The sequence below is a fragment of the Anoplopoma fimbria genome, chromosome 4, assembly GCF_027596085.1.
Source record: "Anoplopoma fimbria isolate UVic2021 breed Golden Eagle Sablefish chromosome 4, Afim_UVic_2022, whole genome shotgun sequence".
NCBI lineage: Eukaryota > Metazoa > Chordata > Actinopteri > Perciformes > Anoplopomatidae > Anoplopoma > Anoplopoma fimbria.
In genome coordinates this window covers 9,293,561-9,317,269 of record NC_072452.1, presented here as the reverse complement: position 1 = coordinate 9,317,269, position 23,709 = coordinate 9,293,561, and the positions used below count along the sequence as shown (strand labels likewise).

At 43.3% G+C, this 23,709-nt stretch overlaps 1 protein-coding gene across 3 annotated transcripts; it reads right to left on the bottom strand.

Annotated features, from left to right (window-relative positions):
* Positions 1–403: 403 nt before the first annotated feature.
* On the bottom strand, positions 404–23,531 carry n4bp3 (NEDD4 binding protein 3). 3 transcript variants are annotated; one of them, XM_054597593.1, is made up of 11 exons: positions 9,955–10,047; positions 9,801–9,839; positions 5,453–5,724; positions 5,158–5,311; positions 4,344–4,553; positions 3,882–4,003; positions 3,543–3,738; positions 3,357–3,449; positions 2,996–3,247; positions 2,547–2,805; positions 404–2,034 (listed from the first exon to the last, which is right to left on the bottom strand). In XM_054597593.1, exons 3-11 carry the CDS (start codon positions 5,689–5,691, stop codon positions 1,652–1,654), a joined length of 1,908 nt encoding a protein of 635 aa, XP_054453568.1. In that variant the 5' UTR covers positions 5,692–5,724; positions 9,801–9,839; positions 9,955–10,047; the 3' UTR covers positions 404–1,651. The 3 variants fall into 3 exon arrangements, with proteins under 3 accessions (XP_054453568.1, XP_054453566.1, XP_054453567.1); XM_054597591.1 differs by lacking the exons at positions 9,801–9,839; positions 9,955–10,047 and adding an exon at positions 23,249–23,531; XM_054597592.1 differs by lacking the exons at positions 9,801–9,839; positions 9,955–10,047 and adding an exon at positions 16,076–16,341.
* Between the last annotated feature and the right edge of the window lie 178 nt (positions 23,532–23,709).

Genomic DNA, 23,709 nt, shown 5'->3' with positions numbered 1-23,709 from the left:
CCTTCCACCTCCCGGCTGTCTGTACTGCAGGAGATGGTATGCGAGGACTGTCTGGGGCAGAGCGGGGGGGCGTGGGGAGAGGCTGAGATAAGGATTCAAGGCTCAACCTCTAAAAGCCACATTAGTCCCAGCAGCCTCCACCGCTCTGTTGTTCATTCTGCCATAAAGCTCCCGTCCTTGGGTTTTTATTGGCACGCTCTGTGGAGATTTTTAAGCCCCTTCAGAGCAGGCGGGCGTCTGAGCCCTCGGGTGAATGCCATCGGTTGCACTGCTAACATTTTTGCGAGTGACTTCTGGAGAGTTTAATTTAGGCAAAGGTAGACAGAAAAGCATTTTGCAGCCTTGATTTGCACAGGCAAGCACCAACTAAACAGCTTTTACACCAATTCATAAATGTTTATTATGAATCCAAAACAGACATTTTTATATATTTAGGCTGTACAGATTTAATTCCAGTAAATAGACAAGAGTCACAGTATGTTGAAGGGTCGGTTGAGAGCTGGCGTTTGAATGTTCATATATTAAAAATAAACAATACAAATACAACTTCACCTATGCCATGCAGTGGGTTGTTATTGGCTGGATATGCGCACCAATAAGCAGGGCAGTTATGTTCAGCATCACTATCTGTCGATTGCTTTCATTGCAATCAAAAGATGTGGAAACAGGCCCATTAAGACAACAGTGTGCTTGAAGTACCATGTCTAAAGGCCAATCAAATCAAAATGACATGTTCAAAATATAAGGAACTCACCTGACAGGAGCTGGAAACTGAAAAGTCCAGTTTCTTAATTATGATACACAGTTTTCTTGACTCAAAGACACAGCCTTAGTACCTTGGCACCAGGTTGCTTTAATCCTTGATACTTAACCCAGAGATGCACAGAACCTACTGCACAGACTGAACAGGTGCTGAGATGTCACTGGGCCACACTAAATCCCTTTGAATCCTTTGGTTACCGTCAAGACTATACAGCAGGCCAATCCAAAAGTTATTAATAAAATTAACACAAAATAGTAACAATCAAGATATCAATTTGCTCATTTACAAGTTTATAATTGGTAAGTAGTCTTAAGCACAATAGTTTAGGTGTTTGGGCTGTATTTTTATAGGGTTGCCAAGGACATATGAGGCACAGACAGTATCTCTGTGCAGCTACCCTCAGCATTAGTGTGTTGTTTAGGATGTTATTGGTCCAGTCTTTGCAGGATCAGCTCATTAAACAGTCAACAAGGGAATTGCAAACGGTAAGGAATCTATTGGAGCCCATTTTCTCCAGGAGAAGAAGAAAAGTAGATGAAAGTTATAAACACTTAATGTCAAAGTTTTAACTTAGCATCTGATCATTTTTACGTAGTAGATCAAAAACTTGACTAAGGACTGCATTATTTTGTGTAACAAAGCATCCTGATTTTCTAAAATGATTTAATCATAATCACTTAATTGATATCTTTCATAATTCTGACTTGGTTCAAAATTATGTGAGTACAGTATTTTTTACCTGTCACATCTTTTTGACTCACTATCTCATCATTTTAACATAGTGAGCCTATTTTGTTTTTCCTTCTCCAGTTGACATGGGCGTCAGTAGAAACCAAAGTTCAGGGAGTAAAACACTTTGCATTGCAAATTCCAGTCAGTCTGTCACATTCAAATTTCAGATGATTCAATTCTGTCTATCCATGGCAAACCAGAGGAAGGTCTGTCGTCTTGTTTTTCATCCGCTCTCTCACTCCTCAGCTCTGGCCCTTCTGTTTCCAATGTCCCATTTCTGCTCCCTGCACCACCTCCTCCACCTCCTCCTTGCTCTCTGCCGGCCCTCAGCTGGTGCAGTTCCCTCTCCAGCGCTTCATTGCGGTGGTACATCTCTAAGTAGCTGGCCTGCAGCTCCTTCTGGTAGCGGATGACCTTGTCCTTCTCCGTCTGCCACGTCTGCCTCTCCTCCTCGAAATCCGTGGCCTGGGCCTCGCTCTGGCGTCGCTCCAGCAGGAGCTCTGCGCGCAGACGCTCCTCTGTTGGGCCCCCGCACCCTCCTGTAAGCAAGGGGTTCACATGGCTTCAACTACAGTCCGGCAGAGCCGTAGGGGAAATGTAATGAAATACACTGGCTGCAGAGAACTCCTGACCTAGTTGGTCAAATAACCTGATTTGGGGTCCAAGCATATAAACATCTTAACTCAAAATAACCCAGACAAGCTCCAGTTGTGTGGATAAGAAACATAGTTTGGATGCCTATTAAAAAGACATCTGTAGCACATTATTATCTTGCTTCTTTTTCCCATTAATGTCAGCTTGGCATCTGCAAGCTTAAGTAGGTTTAATATAATTGTTATGTAATATTTCTTCCCGTGGTTGAATGTTAATCAGTTAGATCCAGTTCATTTTATGTAAAGTGCTATGTAAACAAATCAACTCTCTCGACTCTTAAGTGTCCTTGTGGCGCTTCAGCGTGACTAAAGAAACGTGTATTGCTTTTAACCGTTAGAGCACATAGTTAAAACATTCCAGTGATGATCTGTACATACAATAAGAGACAAAAACCTACCTGTTGCCCCAGCTGAAGGACTCTCTTCAGCTCCTTTTCCGTCCTCGTGTGCGGTCTGAGAGGGACATCTGCGGCGCTGTGTCCCCTGCACGACGAGCTTTAAAGCATCTATCTGGCCCTCCCTGTTACGCAGATCTGTGCGGGTCTCCCTGAGCTGCGTCTTCAGCTGGAAGATCTCACTCAGCTTGTGGGTCACCTCCGCCTGGGAGTCCCTCAGCTGCTGCTTCAACAAGGAGATCTCCCCTGACTTCTGGCAAACCTGAGGGACATAAGTGACAGGGGGCAGGAGAAACACATTTTTACTTACTGGTTGTGATCGTTTTAACGATACAATCAAGAAAGGAATCCAGTTATCTCCAGTGTAGCCTGTAATTACTACTTTCTTAGTGCTTCTCCCTGCCATAAAATGTCGTGTGTGTGTCCCCCCCCGTGTCCTCCCAGGGCCACACCTCCCACTGCGTCTCCTCCAGAGTGGGACTGGTCCGCTTTGCCATGGCTCCGGCCTCCTGGCTCCTTTCCCTATTCAGGCTGTCGAGCTCCTCCTGCAGTCGGTTCTTGTCCTGCTGGGCCTTAAACAGCTGCAACTGCAGATTGCGCTGGGAACGCTGGGCATGCTGGGAAACCTGACGCAGCTTGGTGGCATACAGGCGTTTCAGCTCCTCCACCTCCTTCTCCCACAGACGCTGTTTTCCTTCAAACACCTGCATGTGTAGGGCAGATGGGGGGGAGAGGTGGGGGTCAAACTTCAAAAGCGAGGCAGATAGATGTATAGATTGATGGCGAAGAACAAACCAAAACCATGAGATTCACCTGAGCGATGGCGCCCTCACTCTCATCCAGGTTTCTCCTCATCTGCTTCAGCTCGTGTTCTTTCTCCACCAGGCGCTCCTCCAGATCCCGGACCTGGAAAGACAACGTGAAAGACAGGCTGTAAATCATTCTGACCTGCTCATCCTCCCTCCCTCTCATCCATCCATCCATCTGTGCGCTGCTTACCACTTCCTCAACAGACAGGGAGAGTGTCCATTCATAGGGAGGCGGGGCCTCCCCTCCATATGGAGCCAGACGGCTCAGGGTTGCCATGCTCCGACACGCCATCTCTCCTATGGCCATTCCCCCTGGCCCTACAGCCTTCGGGCCCAGAGAGGTACGGTCCAGGGAGCCGATGGTGTTGATCTGGCCCATAGATGCACTAGGGCCCAAAAAGAAACCCATAAGCCCATTGAAATCTCTTCCATAATCTCCACCCACACAGGCATAAAGTATAAAACATAAATTCTTTCAACACCTCTTTTGAATATAAAGTAGAGCAAAGACAATAACACTGCGGCGAACCTGATGTGAGACAGGTGTGGGCGGAAGGGGGGCCGGTACGGTGGCAGGCTGCTCATGGAGTTATGGCCCGAGTCTGACAGGTTATCATCCTCCTGGCTCATCCCACGCACCGAGGAGAGGGCCTACAGTCATGATTATACAGTTAATCATCACTGTTACATCAATAGATTGAGATAAGATTATTTTTAGCACTGAATAGAATGAAATGACACATAGTGTGAAGTTCATGTTTTGCTTCTGTGTTAAATGCACAAAGACTGGATCCTGGATCCGAAACATGATTCACTTGTTCCTCTGGGCCACAGCTAAACTTTCCAACAGGTTTCATTTAAATCTATGAGAAGGTGTTTGAGATATTCTAGTAAGTAAACAACCGTAATTGGACTAACCAGCTCCTGGACACAGACACTGATTAATGGTAACTGGATATAGGCTTTAAGTTACTATCTGGTGTTAACACACCTTGTTACCACTGGATGTCGGTCCTCCATGACGGGAGGGTGAGGAAGAGGAGGAAGAGGTGGAGACGGCTTTGGGGACATGGGCATAGGCTCTGTGCAGCCCGTTGGAAAGGCCATGGTCCGCATCCTCCGACTTGGAAGACGGATGGAGGTTTTGCATGGAGCTGAAGTTTTTGGGGGTGACAGGCTTAAAGGCAGACCTTAAACGAGCCTGGAGAAGAAGAACAAGGAGACTATTAGAGAAGGCAAAGAGAGTTACGGAACAATAAATCACAATGTTTCTATTAAATCAATGCTGTCCCACCCTCTGCGTTCTTACAGTTGATCAATTCAAGCAAAAAAAAAAAAGGTGAGATTTGATTGCTGCAATAAATTCAGCAACACAAAGTGGCAGATTCTCAATCCATGCTGGTTCCATGGAGGAGATCTAAGGCTGATTTATGCTGATAGCAGGCTAGAGGGATGTTGTACTACGCTGCCAGAGATGTATAAATGTTATACTGATCAATTTAACACAGCCCCAGCAGCCGGCCACTGGCTGTATATCATTTATAAAAAGAACACAATGGGAAGTGATTCAGCTGCATCTGCGCCTGAAACCGTGAATGAGACTCGGTCCTCCTCATAGGTGCTTTAGGATACTTTAAAATACCTTTAAAATGTAATAATTTCAACATTGCCCTGATTCTTTAAGTTATCTATTTTACTCTTATAGTAATAGAGTTTGATAATGCACACGATGCTCCACAAAATTGTTTCTTTGATAAAATATAAGATTTAAGACCCTATACAGTGTTTTAAACAACAATATTTACCTTTTCATACTTGCCCCCACTTGGCAGTGAATTCTTTGTCAAATCTACTTCGGTGCCGTCTTTATGGTAGACCTTGGCGTATAAGTTGTCCTCCTCTCGGCCACTGGCAGAGCTAATAACGTCCTTCTTAGCGTCGCTTGCTTTGGGCTCTTTTCTGTTTGGAAGCACAGTAGGTCAAGCGGGGTCAAGTCTTGTCACGTTTAATAGTACCTTCCAGTCCAGACTACTTTGCCTTCAAAGGTGCGGTATGTGAAATGTTCTATGATAGCATCTGCTTCTTGACAGCAGCACTCACCTGGTGATGTTGAGGTAGTTGAGTAGCTCTCTTTGGGTGAAGCCTTTCTTCAGGAGGCCGTTGGTCTGTTTGGGTCTCACCTGGGGCACTGCACGGCTGCCTTTAGTCGGGGACACATCTGGCCTCTCCACCAGGCTGCCTACACTTCCCATGCCGCACCGGGACGAGAGGGGCAACGGGTTACGGAAGTTTTTGTTGGGGCCACGGGTCAAAGGAAGAGTTTGGACAGAGGTTGCCATTGGTTACAGGTCTCTGTGGGGGGGTGAGGTGCTCTGTAAAAAAGAGAACAATGAAGCTTTAGTAGGTGAACATTTTTATATTAAATAATGAGCTGATGACCAGGATTACAAAGGGTCTCTGCTTCTTGGCAACCTGTGTTTTAAGCACATTTAACATTTTATATGCTTTTACCTGTTCATTCAGGGCTGCAAATAACAATTATTGATTGAAGTATTTTCTCAATTAAAGATACGGTTGGTAATGTTCTTCGAAAACATTTTTCTTATATTTGTTAAAATCATCCCAACCAATAAATCAAATGTTCTGCCATAAAAAAAAAAGATTAAATATGATATCTGTTGCGGGACCGTTATAAGCCCGTCCAATCATTTTTGGACGATCTACCTACCCGTCCACCCGCGCACACGCTCCCTTTTTTTTTTAAATGACTCAAACCTTAAATTGGTTATCAAATCCTTTTCTGTGGATTGAATGAACAATGAATTGACAATTTTTTCAGCTAACCTAATTTCAGCTCTAGGCTTTAAACACATTCACTTCAAACTATAACAAGACTAACAATCTACAGACATATTAGTGGCTCTGTTGGGTTAACAAATGTTGATTTTTAGCAGATGTATTGTTAACCATAGTTACCAGCTATTTTAGCGCATCAGTATGCATTTACATAGCAGTATTTGCTAATTAGGACTCAGTAGAGTTAAAGTCAATATCACTATGATTCATCCTCTGTGCCAATTCATTCAATGGTTGACAAGACATTTCACTGGAGAAAAATGTCAACCTTATGGTGGCGTTAGATGAAAAGTCAGGGGATCACCAAGTCAGTATACTTTAACCTCAGGGGAGCATATATCTTTGTACAAAATGTCATGGCAATCCATTTAACAGTTGTTGAGCTATCTTAGTGTGGACCGACCGACATTTAAATCAATAAAGCAAATAGAGCAGGTACAGACTGTGCTATAATAACTGGAATAAAGCCCAACTCTCGCCCCTTTACTACCCTGAGCTGATGTTGATCTCTTGAACGAAGGGCACAAGCTGACGTTTCATCAGCTGTTTGTCTCTACAGACAGCTGTCTCAGAGCACAGCTAGAACAACACAGCTTCCCACAACAGCATAACACAAAACAAACAAACACACACACACACACACACACACACACACACACACACACACACACACACACACACACACACACACACACACACACACACACACACACACACACACACACACACACACACACACACACACACACACACACACACACACTGACCTCCATAAAAAAATAAAAAAAAAATGATAGGAGAGCAATGAATGTAAAATAACGTCTTTACAATGAGGACAAATCCCCAAACCAATTTGAAAATGTCTATTTCATAATGCAGTTGTAACAGCATCATCTGCTTCCCTCTCAGAAGCTCATGTTATTATCCTTTCCAAACCTCAAAAGACTACAGGATCACACGAATCAGTGGGGGTTATGTTTGTATTTCTTTTCGTGGTAGGGTAGCATATGTCCCATCACAATCCTGCTCCATAACTCTGTTCCAATTAGGTTACAGCAGCAGGGCTCATTTCCTTAAAAAAACAAAGTATGCTTTGGTAACAATCCACATTATGGACAATGAATCAAGTGCTGCTGCAGCTTATTTTGTTTGCAAATTTTTCCGTCTCTCATGAAAACCATGTGTATCCAAATGTTCCGATCACACAGTGTGCCTTCATAAGTCTATCATGGCCTGAATACATTTCCCACAGATATGATGGCTGTCTGTGTGATATTAAGTTTCATGTCAGTCACCACAGGCAACATTTGAAGAGAAAATAAATGAAGCTGACAAACAATTTCTCTTCACTTTGACAAATCTAAATCAGTTGCCAAGTTACCCAAACACCTACCTAAAAGGGACTATTGTTTCGTCAATTGGAGTTTTAGCCTCTTCAGCTCTACGCAGCAAATCGTCTTTCAACATTGTGTGTCAAATCACCCACGTATCCCCTCCCTTCCTTCTTTTCAGACAACCTCATTAAGGCTTATTATTGATTTCACCCTTTTGACCCTCTCTCTCCTCGTGCATAAACACCCCCAGCGGCAATAAAACATTCTCAAGACCATAAAACATGCTGCAGTCTCTCGGACTATAAACAGGACCAGAGGGAGGCAAATTCTCTTTTTTTGCTTGAGCTTATGTGGCACTCCTAGAACAGGTAGAGTTTAAAGGGCCAACCTTTTGCGTCGTCGCTAGACTGGGGGTTAGCCAATTATGGGTTGTAATCATTCGATCACACGATACAGCAGTGGTCGTTAAAGACACACTTGGTGGAGTTCTGCACTCTACTGAGTGCACCTTTCTAGTTATGTCATGAAACAAAAACCACAGAGTCTTAAACATCAGATCAGATTGGTAATCCATCACAAACAATTCAACTCAAAGACATCTGATATTTGAGACATGACTGCCAAAAGAACGCTCTGTAAAGGTATGTTGTCACAAGATCCAACCTGAAATATCCCCAGTAAGCAAACATTAATACAGTTTTTTTCTTGCAATAGAAAGAAATGCTGTTTGACAGGTGACTCCTCAGATAATAATGTCCTCAAACACACCAACGAGATGCGCTTCCAAACCTGTTCCTGCAATAGTATAGGTCGATAGCAGAACTTTACAGAAAAATCTAAGCTAGTTTCAGTTCATTGCAGATTTGTTTTTATACAGTAGTGAAATTAATTCAAATGCGTGGATTGAGGATGCTCTAGCTTTGCAGATGTATGGCTGCTTGGGGGAACAGACGTGGGTTCATCCACATTAATGACTGGGTCATCCTTCTGCCTGACTTGGTTTTTAGTCAGAACACATTCATGACTCTCAAGGAACCTTGAAGTAATTTCTCTCACTTGCTGTCCCACAGAAATATACTATGTATGAGCACAGACACCCATGAGTGACACTCCGGGATCTCCTCTTGCTTCTAATACAATCCACATTTATCAAGTGTTTTGCACTGCTGGCCTCGATAGTTATAACAATTATGCAAATGGTTAAAATTGGCAGAGAGAGCTGTGCAACGGCAGCTCCAGCCCACTCCACTCAGGGCTCTCAGCCAGTCCTAGATCAAAGCAGCCCAAGCTGCTCATGTTTAAATTCATGAGGTACAATTCCTCCCAATGTAAAACTTTCCACTAAAGCATCCGGCTCTTAATAAGCCAATATAATACAGGCTGAACTCAGGCTGAGGAAATATGATGATGAATATTATCAAATATAATGCGACTACCTGGTAGCTCTCTGGTGCTGTCCGACCGGGAAGTCTGTGTCTCGGGTCAGAGTAAGACATGACAGATTTGAGTAAGTGCAGGTCATGTTAGTGTGTATGTGTCTGACACCATATGGATAAATCATGAGTGTGACAAACATAATGGCCACTGGCCAAGGTCTGACACAGTATTTTTAGGAACGGTATTTGACTCTGTTTGTGTCTTGTATCTGCCAGAGACATGAGAGGCCAATCGATGTCTGATGGGAAGTTGGGGCTGAGGTGAGGGCGAGTGAGGCAGAGCAATTCCTCTTGAGAAGACAGGAGGGTGGAAATCATTTTAAGACTGCAACCACAAATCTCGCAGGACTGAAGAAATCTTGCATCCAGTTGTTTTCCATAATTGCCTTCTAGTATATGGGCCCCCGAGTAAACCAGGAGACACGGCAAGATTTACAGCCCAGCTCCCGACTAACCATGGGGCCCTGAAACACACACACACACACACACACACACACACACACACACACACACACACACACACACACACACACACACACACACACACACACACACACACACACACACACACACACACACACACACACACACACACACACACACACACACACACACACACACATCAAAGCAGAGCTTCCTACCAACCTTGAGCAGTTTATGGTCTAATTGAAAAGTGCTCTGTTCTTGATTTATGCTCAGTGACGAGCTTTTTCAAACGCTGCTAACTTTGATCAAGCGTGAAAATGTTTGACATCAGTGTATCAAAGTGTTGCGAAGGCAGCAGGTGAGGATCTCTATCCCTCTGATGCTGCACACGCTTACCTTCATCTGCTGCTGCACACGGCGCTGGTGGCCTCCTTGCTAAAATCAAAAATGCTGTATTCATGTACAGTAAAATAAGTACATGAATGAAACACATTTACTGACTTTATATCAACACACCTTGTCAGTGGGCGGAATGCATGAGTATAAGTACCTTGTGGGACTGCACAGTTTATCTTGACACAGGGTATTGAAAGGATACTGAATACTGCAATTCCCCCACTGAGAGAGGAATTAAATGACACTATTTTGTACAGTCCTTGCGATCTAAAGCAGTGCATACTAAAGAGAAAAGATGTGATCATGCTGCCGAGAGGTGTGCGTCTTTAAAGCCTCTCAGTAAGCCTTCACAGTTTTGGCTCAAGTCTTCTCAGGGTGATATCCTAACTCATCTAGAAAACCATCCAACTGCCACTTTACTGTCATCACAAAGAAAACAAAACATGCAGCCTTCAACAGGAGGGGTTCTCAAGGACGCTCTCTCCTAAAATATTGTAATCAGGTGTCCTGCGGGGGAAAAAAAGAACAAAACAAGAACGCTTGAGCGTGAAAAGGGGACATTTCGAAACCCTCAGAGACACAAAGGTCAGGACTCGGACCGAGACAGAGAGGAGAGGGAGCCAAATTCCACAGATGCTTTACAAAGCACAAGCTCGGGCTCGTCATTTGTTGATGCATAAAAACGCTCACTCCCACGGACGCTCACTCACACTTGTGTGTGAGCGGGTCACTCAACAAAGCCACGAACCAAAAAAAAAAAAAAGCATTTGCTCGGCTCGCAGCTCCGGACTCTCTGCCCTCTTCCCTCGACGCTATCTCTCTCTCTCTCTCTCCACCTGATCTGTGATCAAAGTTTGTTTACATTTGTGGGGGTAACTTTTCAGGTTACATCTAACACTCCCACACAGCACACTGTTACATTATATAAGCTCTATCAAAGCTGCACCCGCTAGTTTTGGCAGTTGTTAGTTGTGTAAAACACTATGGTGCGATTACCAAATCAGCCACTGGCCTTATTTCATTTAACTGCAGTATTATATTTAACTCCTCCTCTGCCATGACCGGATACAATGGTTTGTTTGTTGCAGTGATAGATTTGACGCATCATGCCAAGAAAGATGTCAAGTGATCTCTGAGAACTATGGCACAAAATAACCACAGGAGTGACATCTTCTTCTAGCCAAACATTTCCCCGCAGTCAAACAAGTAAACACAACGTCCCCCATAAGAAGCCAGTCATTGCAACTTTTTGACAAAAAACAAGGTTCTCATCAATTACCCCAAATAATAATGGATATTCTTGAAGACCTGTTTCTACAACAAAGAGCATTTAAAGTAATGTAAATTCAACTGTGACTGATATCTCGTATCGTGGAGTTTTCGGCAGTCTAGATCCGTCAGCAGCAGCAGGGTGAACTGTGCCGGAGGCCGACTCCCCTCTCCGACTGGACGCTAGTGTGTAATGAATGAGTGTGAGAGTGTCTCTGGCTGTGGGGCATGACAGCAGAGGAGTGCTCAGCAGCGGCCTCTAATTGTTAGCAGGTTATTCATTATGAATGGGACACAATTAGGCAGACAGACCTCGTTCCCCTTCAAAACGGACCCCGAGGCCTTTCAGGGCAGCCGAGGCGTTAAAAAGCCGGGGGTCGTGAAATGTTCCTTCTTCTTTGCGTCTGAAGCCAGTTTTGGTGTCATACATCTGTAAAATCTGACAAGCATCATGCAGACATGGAAATTTTGTCGAATGCCTCAAAGCTCTCTCTTTCTTCTCTTTCAAGAACTTTGCGCAAAAAGGTCAACTTTCATTTCATGACGCTGGAGATGATGAGCAGTCTCTCTGTGTGAAACATTGGACATAACTCACTGGCGGTTAGAGGTGGTGGTGGGAGAGCTGAAGGCCCAGTGTTCAGGCTCACACTCTCTCCATTGATGAGCAACACTTGAGTCTTTACAGAGGTTAACAGGTCATATTTGGTCCTGGAAGTAGAAACAGGGCGCTATTGAGCACACAGACAGTTTAAGAGCAGACACAGAGGTTGTATTCTACGAGTTTTGACAGGGGAGAAGTGCCACGTTCAAGGGAACAACGGAGCAGCTTGTATACTATGCTATACCATTGTATACACACTGAACTCATTAATATGAATGAAATTTGAAGCCAACTATTTGGCCGGCACTGTGTGATGTACAAATATATAATATATTTTACTTTTACTTAATTTTACTCTTAGTACAAATGTAGTTGCTTACCAACTTTACATATACATACATATAATCTTAAGTTTTACACAGTGTCTACACAACAACACTTTCACTATAGTGCAAAAAACAGAAGAAAATTAACTTAATGTATAAAATTAGCTGCGGGTCGTGGTTACAAGTCAAGCAAGGTGTAGACAGCTGGGGACAGTTGCTAACATTTTGGTTCTATTTCTATGTAATCAATACATTTTCAGAACAATTTTTGACATTTAAAACACGTTTCATGTTGCCCATTTGTTTTTGTGCCACAGTCTTTATTTGACTTTAATTCTGTACATTTGTTGGACATTTGTTGGACCAATTGAAATCCCTCCTCACCAAATGCTGACAGGCCTGTAATCCATCTCATTATCTTTTCTTAATATCTACATTACACATTTACGTTGGATTTGAGCTGGTTCCTTCTCCAGTAGAGAATATGCTATCAAACTCTCATTAATAATTTCCACAGTGGCCTCCCTTATTACTGACACAGAAGAGAAAACCTTGACAACTCAAAACTGAGGAAAAATAGGGAAACGCTGGCTTCCTTGGAGGAACACCATCTTTATGAGCTCCATAACTCTGTTTAGACGTCTCACCGTAATGACGTGGCTTTAAACCTCGACTCAATCCACGAAATCAGCTAACAAGACTTCCTCTGAGGCGGACCCGCTCACGTTGGTCTCCTCACGCTGGTCTCCTCACGCTGGTCTCCTCACGCTGGTCTCCTCACGCTGTATCTGTTAGCCTATTGATGGCGGTCCGTACAGTGCGCCTTGGCCTTAACTGCCTCTGCTGACTTTCCGATATTGTATTTCTGCACAGAATTCAATTACTGGCTCAGACTACAGTAGCAATGCTGGGGTTATCTGGGGTGACTGGTTGGACTGGTGTTTCATGGAACCTTATTGATCTGGGGTGACTGGTTGGACTGATGTTTCATGGAACCGTATTGATCTGGATCTGACTGATGAAAGGGAGCTGGTTCAGCGTGAGAAGATGGCCCCCGACGGAGTGTATTCACAGGGCCTCCTCTTACTTTCAAATGTATTATTAGTGTTGTTCATGGGAACATTTACTTAACAACAACAACTGCTTGTCTTCCAGCAGTACAAAGAGCCTGTTCTGTTAAAATATCAGAGAGTCTTCCATTTGTTGTGTGAAAAAGGATTGATTGCATAATCCCTAACTTTGTTTATATGAATGCCGGTGTTGATCCCTTAGTGAGGTTACAAGTTCAAACTCTATGTGTGTGTATGTGTGTGTGTATTAAAGAGAGATTAGTACTAGCAGCAAAGGGATAAGTATCTGACCTCAGTGTTGTTTTAAGTGACATCCACTTGCCCTTCACTCATCCCACACACACTCATCTCACACACACACACACACACACACACACACACACACACACACACACACACACACACACACACACACACACACACACACACACACACACACACACACACACACACACACACACACACACACACACACACACACACACACAACTAATCTACCAATCACCCTTAGTGGTGAAAACAGCATCCTAACAGAATACTTCTGCAAATAGAATCTGATAAAGGAAAATATTATGTAAAAAACACTGTGGTCCTTTACCAAAATAGAATTTCTAATTTTATATGTATGTCTCACACTGTCCATCTGCTCAACCATCACATGTAATAGTGAGTCCTGCATTAGTAATCTTGGCGTTGAACTGGAGGACCTAATGGTCCTAATGTTAATTTCAGGGAGCAAGGGAGAATTACATTGTGTCCTTTGACCTTAAGACACAAAATATGAAGAGAAATATGGATTAAAAGTAAAAACAGCAATGTCTTTTGTTTCAGACATTCAGTATACTTTAAAGGGGATTGACTATAGATGTAAAATGTCTTATCAAAATCTGCTGACTTGTGTCTGAGTGTCATTACTCCCAAGCTGCTATGGAGGATGATACATCTTTACCAACTAACATGTTTGCTTGTTTTGAGAGTATTTCAGTGCTAAGAGGAATATTCCTCCCGATTTTTTCCATATCATGTATTTGCCTGATTCCACCAGCAATATATCACACTGGATGAACAAGGAGTGCAAAAACAGCACCATACAGAAATACTTCCTCAATAACTTCATTAGAGGAAGCAAACAAACGGCTGGCACGTAATTTATTTCACTTTATCCTGAAACCAGTCTGAGTTGCTGTTGGTTTCTGTTGAACTTGTTAACAAGCAAGGCCTGTACAATGTTTGCCAACTGCTGCTATCAGCAGAGCGTGTTCAACACTGAGCACAAATTCAGAGTGAAGAATGTGAAGGGAGAGAGCGATGTGAGGACACAAACTCACATTCCTTACATTTCTCACCAGGTAATTATTAATGTGCCTTCACATAGCCCATATAGCTATATGGGATATGGGTGATAGGGCAGGGGCCTGTTTCTCTGCTTCGGGCCTTGAAGTGTTGTGGGTTACTTAAAAAACTAAAATGTCTATTATCCAAAGCTCCTTAGTTAACATGACAGCTAAGTTGGTAACATCAGACATTTAATGACTGATAAGTCTACCACGTAATCAGAGCGGGGGAGCCATACTGAGTTAAATTGAGCTGATAAAGACAAAAGCTCGAGAGCTAGCTTCTTATTAAATTCATTAGAGCGAGGAGGATAGTGGGAGACGTAAGCAGAGACTCTTTTCTCTCTTCTCTCTCTGTGGCTCCTTTGTTTCCTGGAGCGGTTCATGTAGGAGTCACCGTTCTGTGATTACAGAGATAGAAATCGAGTGGTTCCCACATCGACCCACACCTGAGCCAGTTCCACTTAGCACCCTCAGTGTTAGACCGCACACGCAGCAGAAAAACAAAAACAGGGAAACGTGTTGACTGCAGCTGAAAATTGATTAGGATAGTGAGGAATACACAGATATGGATTTACCCACAGTACTGCTTTAAACCTAAATGCTTTCCTATTTAAGTCCAGAGTAAAATGCATGGATAAACTGCTTTACTGATCACATCCCAGCAGATTTTTTTTCGATCTCATCTGCACTGTAATACCAGAGGAAGAGCAGGCTGCGTGTCAGGTAGTAAACACGCTGACGCATGCTGATGCCGAGTCAGCGGATCAGCACTTTTCACTCCTGTGGAGTTTCTCCGTAAATAAAGAGTGTTTGTTGTTTTTTTGCTGCTGAGAAGCAGCACAGTGGGAACTACTGAAAATGAGCTTGTTCAGCCGGCAAAGGTCACAGCTTCACTGTTAACAATGACAGCAAAGCAAGAAACAACAGTTTAACGTCAACATGAGGAGAATGTCACCTTGTGCCGCTGTGACGTTTGGCCTCCAGCTACACAATTCAATAATAACAATGCAAGCAAGTCCAATGAAATCTTGTTACCAAGCTTGGGTACAACATTGAGCCACGAATAGTCCTCAGGGGGAATTCCAGGAACACAAATAGACCATCACCAAGGAAAGAAAAAAGAAAAACACAGAAATCAAGCTGCACAGCTCAGTGGAGCAGATAATCATATACATTGTTCTTTAAGCACCATGTTGCTCCATTTTGGGACATTCAATAATTAACAGTTAATTAGCATATTGGCTCTCTGCTGCTGGAAGTGAATGGAGCGGCTGAGGCTGCTGCTCAGTGTGACGTCATTCGCCCAGGAGAAAAGAGCTAAAAAGTTAGCTAATTCCAATTCAACCGCCTTGGGATGAGTAATTAACAATCAGGCTGCTTTCCTCTTCTCTCTGCAGCTTAAGCTGTTCTTATGACAATGCAGCCTCAAATCACAGTGAGTTCAGAGCAGGTTGAGCCTGCTGGCGTGTAAATAAGTCAAACTTTCCCTGCAGCAAGCTCAGGAATTTATAAAATATACACATACAGGTTCGCAGAGTTCTTGCTTTGATCTGAAGCCCAGTATGACACGGTAGACTAGAGATTAGGTAGTTTCAGTTTCATAAGTATGACGCAAATAAAACAACAAAATAAAATAGATAAAAATGAGGAGGAAAAAAAGTTCATTATTTACCTGTTTGTCCACCTGAAACTTCACTTCTCTGCTCCTGATCCCACGCTCATTCCATTTCTCTATGCTTCTCACTCATTCCCGCGCTACTGATTATAAAGCCATGATTTTGACTTCCTGTTTCTCAGTCTGTGATGGCAGTTGGAAGGTGTGGATGGGAGGGAGCTGCCCGGTCCTGACAGCTGATCTCCTTGCCACGACAAGATGACTTTGCACTGATCTAAAGAAAAGACTAAGCTGATCCTAAGCTGTCTGTAATGATTGTTTTATTCCAGAGATATATTTGTTTCATAAAGTCCACCTCTGCAGCAGCTATAAGCCAGTTTAAACTCCCCTGATAGGACCTGGTACTTTCCTGTTCACTCTACGCTCTCTCCCTTTTCCTCCTCATCCCCTCCTCACCTGCTCATCTCTTTGTGCTCTCCCAGCCCTCTCAGGGGCAGGTGTGGTTGGACTTGTTCTCCCAGATTCAAAAACAAAAGCCCCGCATGTGAACCAGCTTCGAGGCGGTCAATCCAGAGCCTTCATAGACATACGAGAGCCAGCTTCACTGGACAAATACCAACAATACAATCTGTCTTGTTTGCTCAAGGATAATAAGACAATGAGGAATAAGACTTAGGTTAAAAGACGGACAGCAGGAACAAAGAGAAAGAGGGATGAGGGTTGGAAAAAATGAGAGAGTAAAGATGAGGAAGTAATGGAAAATGAGAGCATGTGGGGGTTTTGGACCGTCTGGACAATGGTCTGAGTGTAAGTCCCCCTTCTTGAGGCTGGGTTACTGGACGAGTTCTGCGACGTATCAAGTTACATAACTCAAACTGGAGCCGCTTGCATCTGAGGGGGTAGAAAAGAGAGGACATTGTTCTCTGCTCCTTAACCAGGAGAGAGTGACTCCTTTCTTCGCCATGCGATGTAGGCCGCGGAGCTTAGGGGAGTGAAGGAGGTATCTGGACTTCTTAAAGCTGGCACCATTAGGTGGGCAAACAGGAATCCCAGCTAATAAAGCACCCTGCCAACCAGAGATGCACAATGTAGCGATTGGCACGCTATTAGAGGCATTCCAGAGCAAGAATGTGGTGTTTTGTGGGGCCCTGCCGAGTGCAATTTGAAGAAAATCAGCTGAAAAATGAAAGGAGGGGATAACACCATCAAAGCTACAGGCGGACCAGTCTAACACTTGAGCAGGTGCCGCTACAGTACCCCTGTCATTACCGCTGGGCCCCGCAGGCATATCCAGTCTGAGATTCCACTGATTTTCAGTTGCAGTCTCTCTGCTGGCCGACAGAGCTGCGCCAAAAAGAAAGCTCTGGAAGGGAGCCTGGGGGAGCGGTGAAGGTGGTGCATGTATGTGTGTCAATGGATGGAAAAAATGGCAGCAGCAGGAGGGAGTACACAAGAGTGAAGAGGAATGTGGAGGTCCATAGATAGAAATGTGAGGCTGACACAAAAGAGGGACGAGTCAGGGCCTGCTTAAAGATACTGTACCTGTCTGACCAGTCAACTACACGAGACAACAACCCGAGCTAGACTCATTTCCTCTGCCTAAGCTCTTCTGGACAATAACATTACAGGAAGCAGCCATGGGAGGGATGTCTGGTTCTTAAGAAATTACATTATCCTGAGCTCGGTGTATCAGTCAGTTCTTTTGGAAAAATGACATTTAGAAAATCTGTAAGTAAGGGTTTAGAAGAAGATTGCAGAAGTATCTAATTGCACATAGACAGATTTTACATGAACAAATAAAGTTAAAGGAATAGTTTGTAAATTTGCTTTTTCATTTGCTTGCAAAAGTATGATGAGAACACTGATGCCAGTCAATCTAAAGCTTGAACCAGCATCTGTTAGCTTAGCATAGCTTGGGTTAGCTTAGCACAAGGACTGGAAACAGGGGGAAAACCACTAAACTGGCTCTAGTTTGTAGGTAACAAATTCCACTCAACAGCACCTTTAAAGCCAATACATCAGCATGCTAGTTTTATTCATACCAAACTGAAGTTAAAAACAAAAAGGCAAATTTTGTTATCTTTGGACACAGTCAGGATATCTGTTTTCCACCTGTTTCCAGTCTTTGCGTTAAACTAAGCTAAGCTAACAAACTGCTAGCTTTATATTCATACTTACCGAACAAATACAAGTGGTATATCGATTTTTTCATCTAACTCTCAGCAAGAAAACAAAGACGTGTATTTTCCAAAACGTCAAACTATTTCTTTAAAAAACAAACAAGACAAGTAAAAGGACAGTGCCAGTGAGTCTTAACCACTGTTCCACCATTGTGACCTGAGTGAGACATGTGCAGGTCACCTTTAAATCCACCGTATTGATTTCCTGTTAAAGAACAGGATGTGACAGCAAAATGAAATGCTGCTGGAGAGAACAGAGCTGCCGGCCCGCCTCGACGACTGCTACTTGTACAGGCTGATATAAATAAACAACAATGCCCACTCGCAGAGGAGGGCTCCGACTCGTGGCCTTTTGTTCTGCAACGCTACAACTCTTCAGACTAAATAAAAGAGACAGGGGCCAAATACTCTGCATGCACACAATTCATCCCATTCACACCACACACACACACACACACACACACACACACACACACACACACACACACACACACACACACACACACACACACACACACACACACACACACACACACACACACACACACACACACACACACACACACACACACACACACACACACACACACACACACACAGCATATCTATTATTGCTGCTGATATCTATTAAAGGCAGGTGAGTGCATGCGCTCCTCACTGGGAGACAAGGCGGATCAGTAAAAACACGAGGAGACGATAAGGCCGGGCTGACTCACAGGGAAAAGAGGCCACATTCATTAACAAGACAATAGTCCCAGAATGTGATGCCGCCAGAGTTAGCGGCTATTTCCGTCTGAGTTGGTGACATTTTGAAACAAAGGTCACAGCACGGGGTCTTTCTTACCCTCCTACACTCTCAGACCTCTCCCCTCTGAAGATCAGGGGGTCCCGCTTGTCCCATGAGGATAAAACTATTGTTCAGCAGTCAGGTGATAGGTCAAGCAACCACGCAGTCAGTAATAACCCAGGAAATACTGGTGACAGTGCACTTATATGATTAAACATGAAATAAATGCCAGGTTTATCTGGCAGCAGAAGAGAATTTGATGTAGACCACTTTGCTAGCTCCTCTTTATGCCAAATGCAGCCATGCAAACTCACGTTTAAGTTATATTTCATAAGTCTGTGATGTTCCGTGTTTTCCATGAGTGTTGTGTTGTGAAAAGTTTTAAAAAGTAATTTGTTTTCGGGCAGACAATGTGGGTTCATTTAAGCTTCTTCTAAAAATGAATAGAGAAATCACAGGTATGAATACACATTTACAATTGTCATCTAATTCATGTAGTAGACAGCAGGTATGATATTTGCGGAAAGTGGAGGCTGTATGTTTAAATTGTCTGGAGATATATGTGACCTACATCAGTCATCCCAGTTTGTTGCCAAAGTAAAACTCCTATGTTGGCTTAAAGTCACATATGCTTCTGTGATGTTTGCATTCCAGGTGTTATTTACTGATCGTATGTAGACTTGGTTTTCCTGCCTAAACATGCCTTACGTACTGCTTCTTAAGATAGTAACACTTATAGGACATGACTTTGACAACTTCATATGACCTGCAGGTTTTAAAAGTACTCCACAAAATGTACGCTTATGTAAATAGAATTTTATTCGGATACTTAGGGGCAATGGAACATGCTGCACTATGTTCACTTGTCACTAACTTAGTCTGGGTCGGTACCGTACACTGGGGGTGAAGACCATTTTGATGAAAACGCTGCCTACCAACACCAAAGCAATGACCTGAAATATGCTGAAAAGCTCTGCAGAGCTGAAGAGAACTGAAGAGCTGGGTGATGACTCTTTGACATTACAAGCAACTCCATTCACATAACACATAGTCAACAATATTCATCTTTAATGTGTCTCTAGAGTAGCTTGGTTGAATTTATTAATTTTATTTTAGTTTCAAATCTGTCAAGAGTAAATGTCAGAAATAGACACTTTGAAAGATCAATCTTCAGCTATTAGGAAACACCTGTCACTTAGGGATAATGATCAACTTGGGTGTGTTCTCTTTATTGGCACTTAGAAAATAACTCAAGCCTGTGAGCTCTGCAACTAGACCCAGCTGAATTTGTTTAAAGTAAATCAATGTTTTGCTGAGACTCACACAAAGACTGAGGATAACCGCATGTTTGACCAGTTAGTTAATGTGGTTTAACAATTTAGTCAGAGCAGAATTACATAGGAACTACATTTTCAGACAGTCACTTACACAGATGGACACTTCTTCTAACAATAAATGTCATGAAAACTATTACCATTTACTGTGTTAGCTTTGAGCTAAACCCGCCTTATGTCCAACAGTGGCCCTGCACGCCAGGCCAAGCCACACAGTAATTTTCTTAACCCAGTCAGGCTTTAATCGCAGCGACAGACGGCCCAGAGAGAGGATCAGGCCAGCCACTGGCAAAGGGATGACCGAGGGGTGAAAGCTCTGAGAGTAAGAGCAGAACACTTTCTCCTCAGAGCGATCAGGCATGGCCTTGTCTATAAAGAGTCTATGAGCTGACTGCACATGGAAGGGAGAGAATAGGGTAATAGGATGAGCCCAAGATTAGCGGCAAACAGTGAGAAAAAGGGGAGAAAGGGGAGGAGAGTCTGAGGAAACAGAGTTGAAGAGTAGAGAGAGACTGATGTAGAAGAAGAAGTGCTGATTAGTGTTTGATTAGCTGGCTGGCCTCAGGGGAAAATCTCTTCCAACACAGTGCCATTATGACTGAGCTCTCCTCGCTGCACCATCTGCTAGACTGTAGTATGCATGACTGACCTGCTATGCACTTGCACGCTACACAATGTGGAAAAGCCTCACAGTGTATTGTGATGGAGTCCACAGTGGTGAAGTTGGATTTATTGTATTTAGCTGCACCTCTATTGAAGCTTTACATCGGGACTAACATTGTACTGTGGGATAACTGAGGCCTGGAGTTTGTTCAAACTCACTGATTGAGAGGAGTTTGTATCCTCCTCTCTTTAAGTTAGGCAACAAGAAACAAATGGTCAGCAGACATCTGACCCATCAGCAGAATTAGTGTTTCATCAGCTGCCAGTGTTTTAAGGAGATACACACACACACAAACACACACTCATGGGAGTGTCAACCTCCTGGGAGCTAAAACAGCTGAACGTTACATTACAGTCATTTAGCAGACGTTTTTATCCAAAGTGACTTACAGACATCACATCAGCTGTCCGGCTGTACTGCAGAGAGAAGAGCAGCCAGGAGACGGACTGCACCAATAGCTGTCATCAGATATCTCCCAATGAGCTTTTAGCTAATGGGTTTTGCGATATTGACAAAAATCCAGCATCCTAATACTTTTGATCAAATATTTCCATGGCAATAATGTGGCAATGATCAGTGTCACCTATTAGAAAATATTTTAATGTATATAATGTAAAATTCTTCAAAATGGTCAAAATGATAAACACAAGTCATTCCAGCTTAAAGAAAAATGCTAATTTAAAAAGGGACAGACAGCCCAAAATTACAAAAGTATTAATTTTTATTTAATTAAAAACCAACACAAGCGATTATAAACTTTGCAGATGAGAAGCTGTAAAAAGCACATGTTGCTTTATTTGCATCAAAAATGACCTAAACAATCAATTAATCAAAATGCTTTTCCGTAGAGTTCCTGATTGAGTAATCGGCTTATCAGGTAGATGCTTAAACTGCTACAACAGGTGATCCACCTTATTTGAATGCCGCCTTTAAGGGTTAGTTCACTCAAATCACAGAAGAAACCACATTTTGTCACATAATACTAGTATCTAGCCATGTGGGTAGAGCTGTTGAGTCAAATGTGGACTTCTTTGCCAGCACAAATTCAATTCCACTCATCTCCATGTTATTGGGTTGGTGACAGACGTTCCAGACACTAGTACCTCAAAAACTTTTGCACAAAAAAACTCAAGCTATTTGCTTGGATAGATACCACTAGTAAAATAAAAACTACATTTCTGTGCGTTTTTGTGTGATTTGTGTGAATTTACCTTTAAATCTGTAATCTCGCAATCAATCCTGACCTCACACAATTTTGAGCCAACGCAGCACTTTTTTATTTTGTTTGGATTGTTTCTGCCGTTGACGATAAAGGAGCACTGATTGCAAAATCTCATCACTTAGTCACCTCTGTTTCATAAGAAGTGAGCCTGATGAGACTGAGAAATGCATTTTTGTGCGATGATGAACCTTAAACAACGCTTAAGCTGTCAATGACCAATCACACACTTCACACCAGCAATGTATCACCCCTCTATCACATCTTGGCATCTCCTATAATCCATTCCCAAATTACAGGAATGGTTACCACGCAGTCTTTAACTACAGCTCACACATCTATTGCCTCTCTATTGTGAGACCTGCGCCTTCACTTGCGTCATCGCGCACCCACAACCACCACACTCAAAAAGACTCTTCCTGTGTCGTTCCATGAGTCCTCAGGTCAGAGGTCAACCTGTGGCCTCTGGTCTCCACGACAACAGCATGGCAGTCCCCAAGACTGAGCTGGTGTCCACCCCTCCACCCACACCCACCCACACACACACACACACACACACACAGACAGAAACAGCTTTTGTCCCCAAACCCCTGTGCATCAAAGGAGACCCTGGAGTGTGAGCTTCCACCCAAACATTTACAGCCGTGCAGGCCAAACACTATTCAATACACCGCAGTGGAGACCACCATAGCTGCAAAGTGACAGGAAATAAAATACATTGTTTATCCATCAGTGTCTATCTTCTTCTTTCTCTCACAGTTGCCAGGGCAGCAGTGAAAACAAACTGTAAGGATTAACCCTGATTAACCTAGGAACTACAACTCTATGAGTCATTACTTTAAAGACTTTAAGCTTCACATTCAAGCATTTGCTCAAGTCTTTTTTTTTTTTTTTTTAAGATCTAGTCTGCAGAAAGTTTTGAACATGCCATCATCATTTACCACAGCAAGCATGCTCTAGTACTGACACAGATTCTCTGGCTGCAGAGCTGCATGACATGCATGTGGATCGGATCACGAAAAAGATTAAAAAATATTGGCGCTCACCATATTCTGCACGCAGGACATCTCTTGCACCACCGCTGTTACTCTACTGCAGATGTGTCTCTTTGCTGGTTATACAATAAAACATGCAGTGTTGACGTGTCTCTGCAGGATATTCTCCAGAAGTTGCGGTGCGGACCCCGGCACACAGAGATCAGCCTGCTGGCAGAGCGAACAGAGACGAGTGAAGAGAGGGGCTGTCCCTCTTTTTCCCTCTCGGAGGTTTGAACAGAGTGAGAGGAAACATGAGAGGCAGGGAGACATGTGCCCGACCCCCGGTGACTGGACCGACACACACCGAGCAGTGAAGGGGAGGGGGGGACAGCGCCATCTAGAGATTAGACATGGAGGTTCAGTACATAAACTATTCATTAAAACACAAACATGTCTTGCAGGGTCATCCTGAGACATTCAAATCCACTTATCATACAATACTTTGACAAATTGAAGACTCTCTCTTTAGA

Coding starts and splice junctions, on each gene's coding strand:
- n4bp3 (XM_054597591.1), bottom strand. CDS start 5,691: ATGGCAACCTCTGTCCAAACTCTTCCTTTGACCCGTGGCCCCAACAAA. Junction 4,554..5,157: donor GTGGGGGCAAGTATGAAAAG/GTAAATATTGTT, acceptor CTTCTTCTCCAG/GCTCGTTTAAGGTCTGCCTT. Junction 2,035..2,546: donor TCCTTCAGCTGGGGCAACAG/GTAGGTTTTTGT, acceptor CCTTGCTTACAG/GAGGGTGCGGGGGCCCAACA.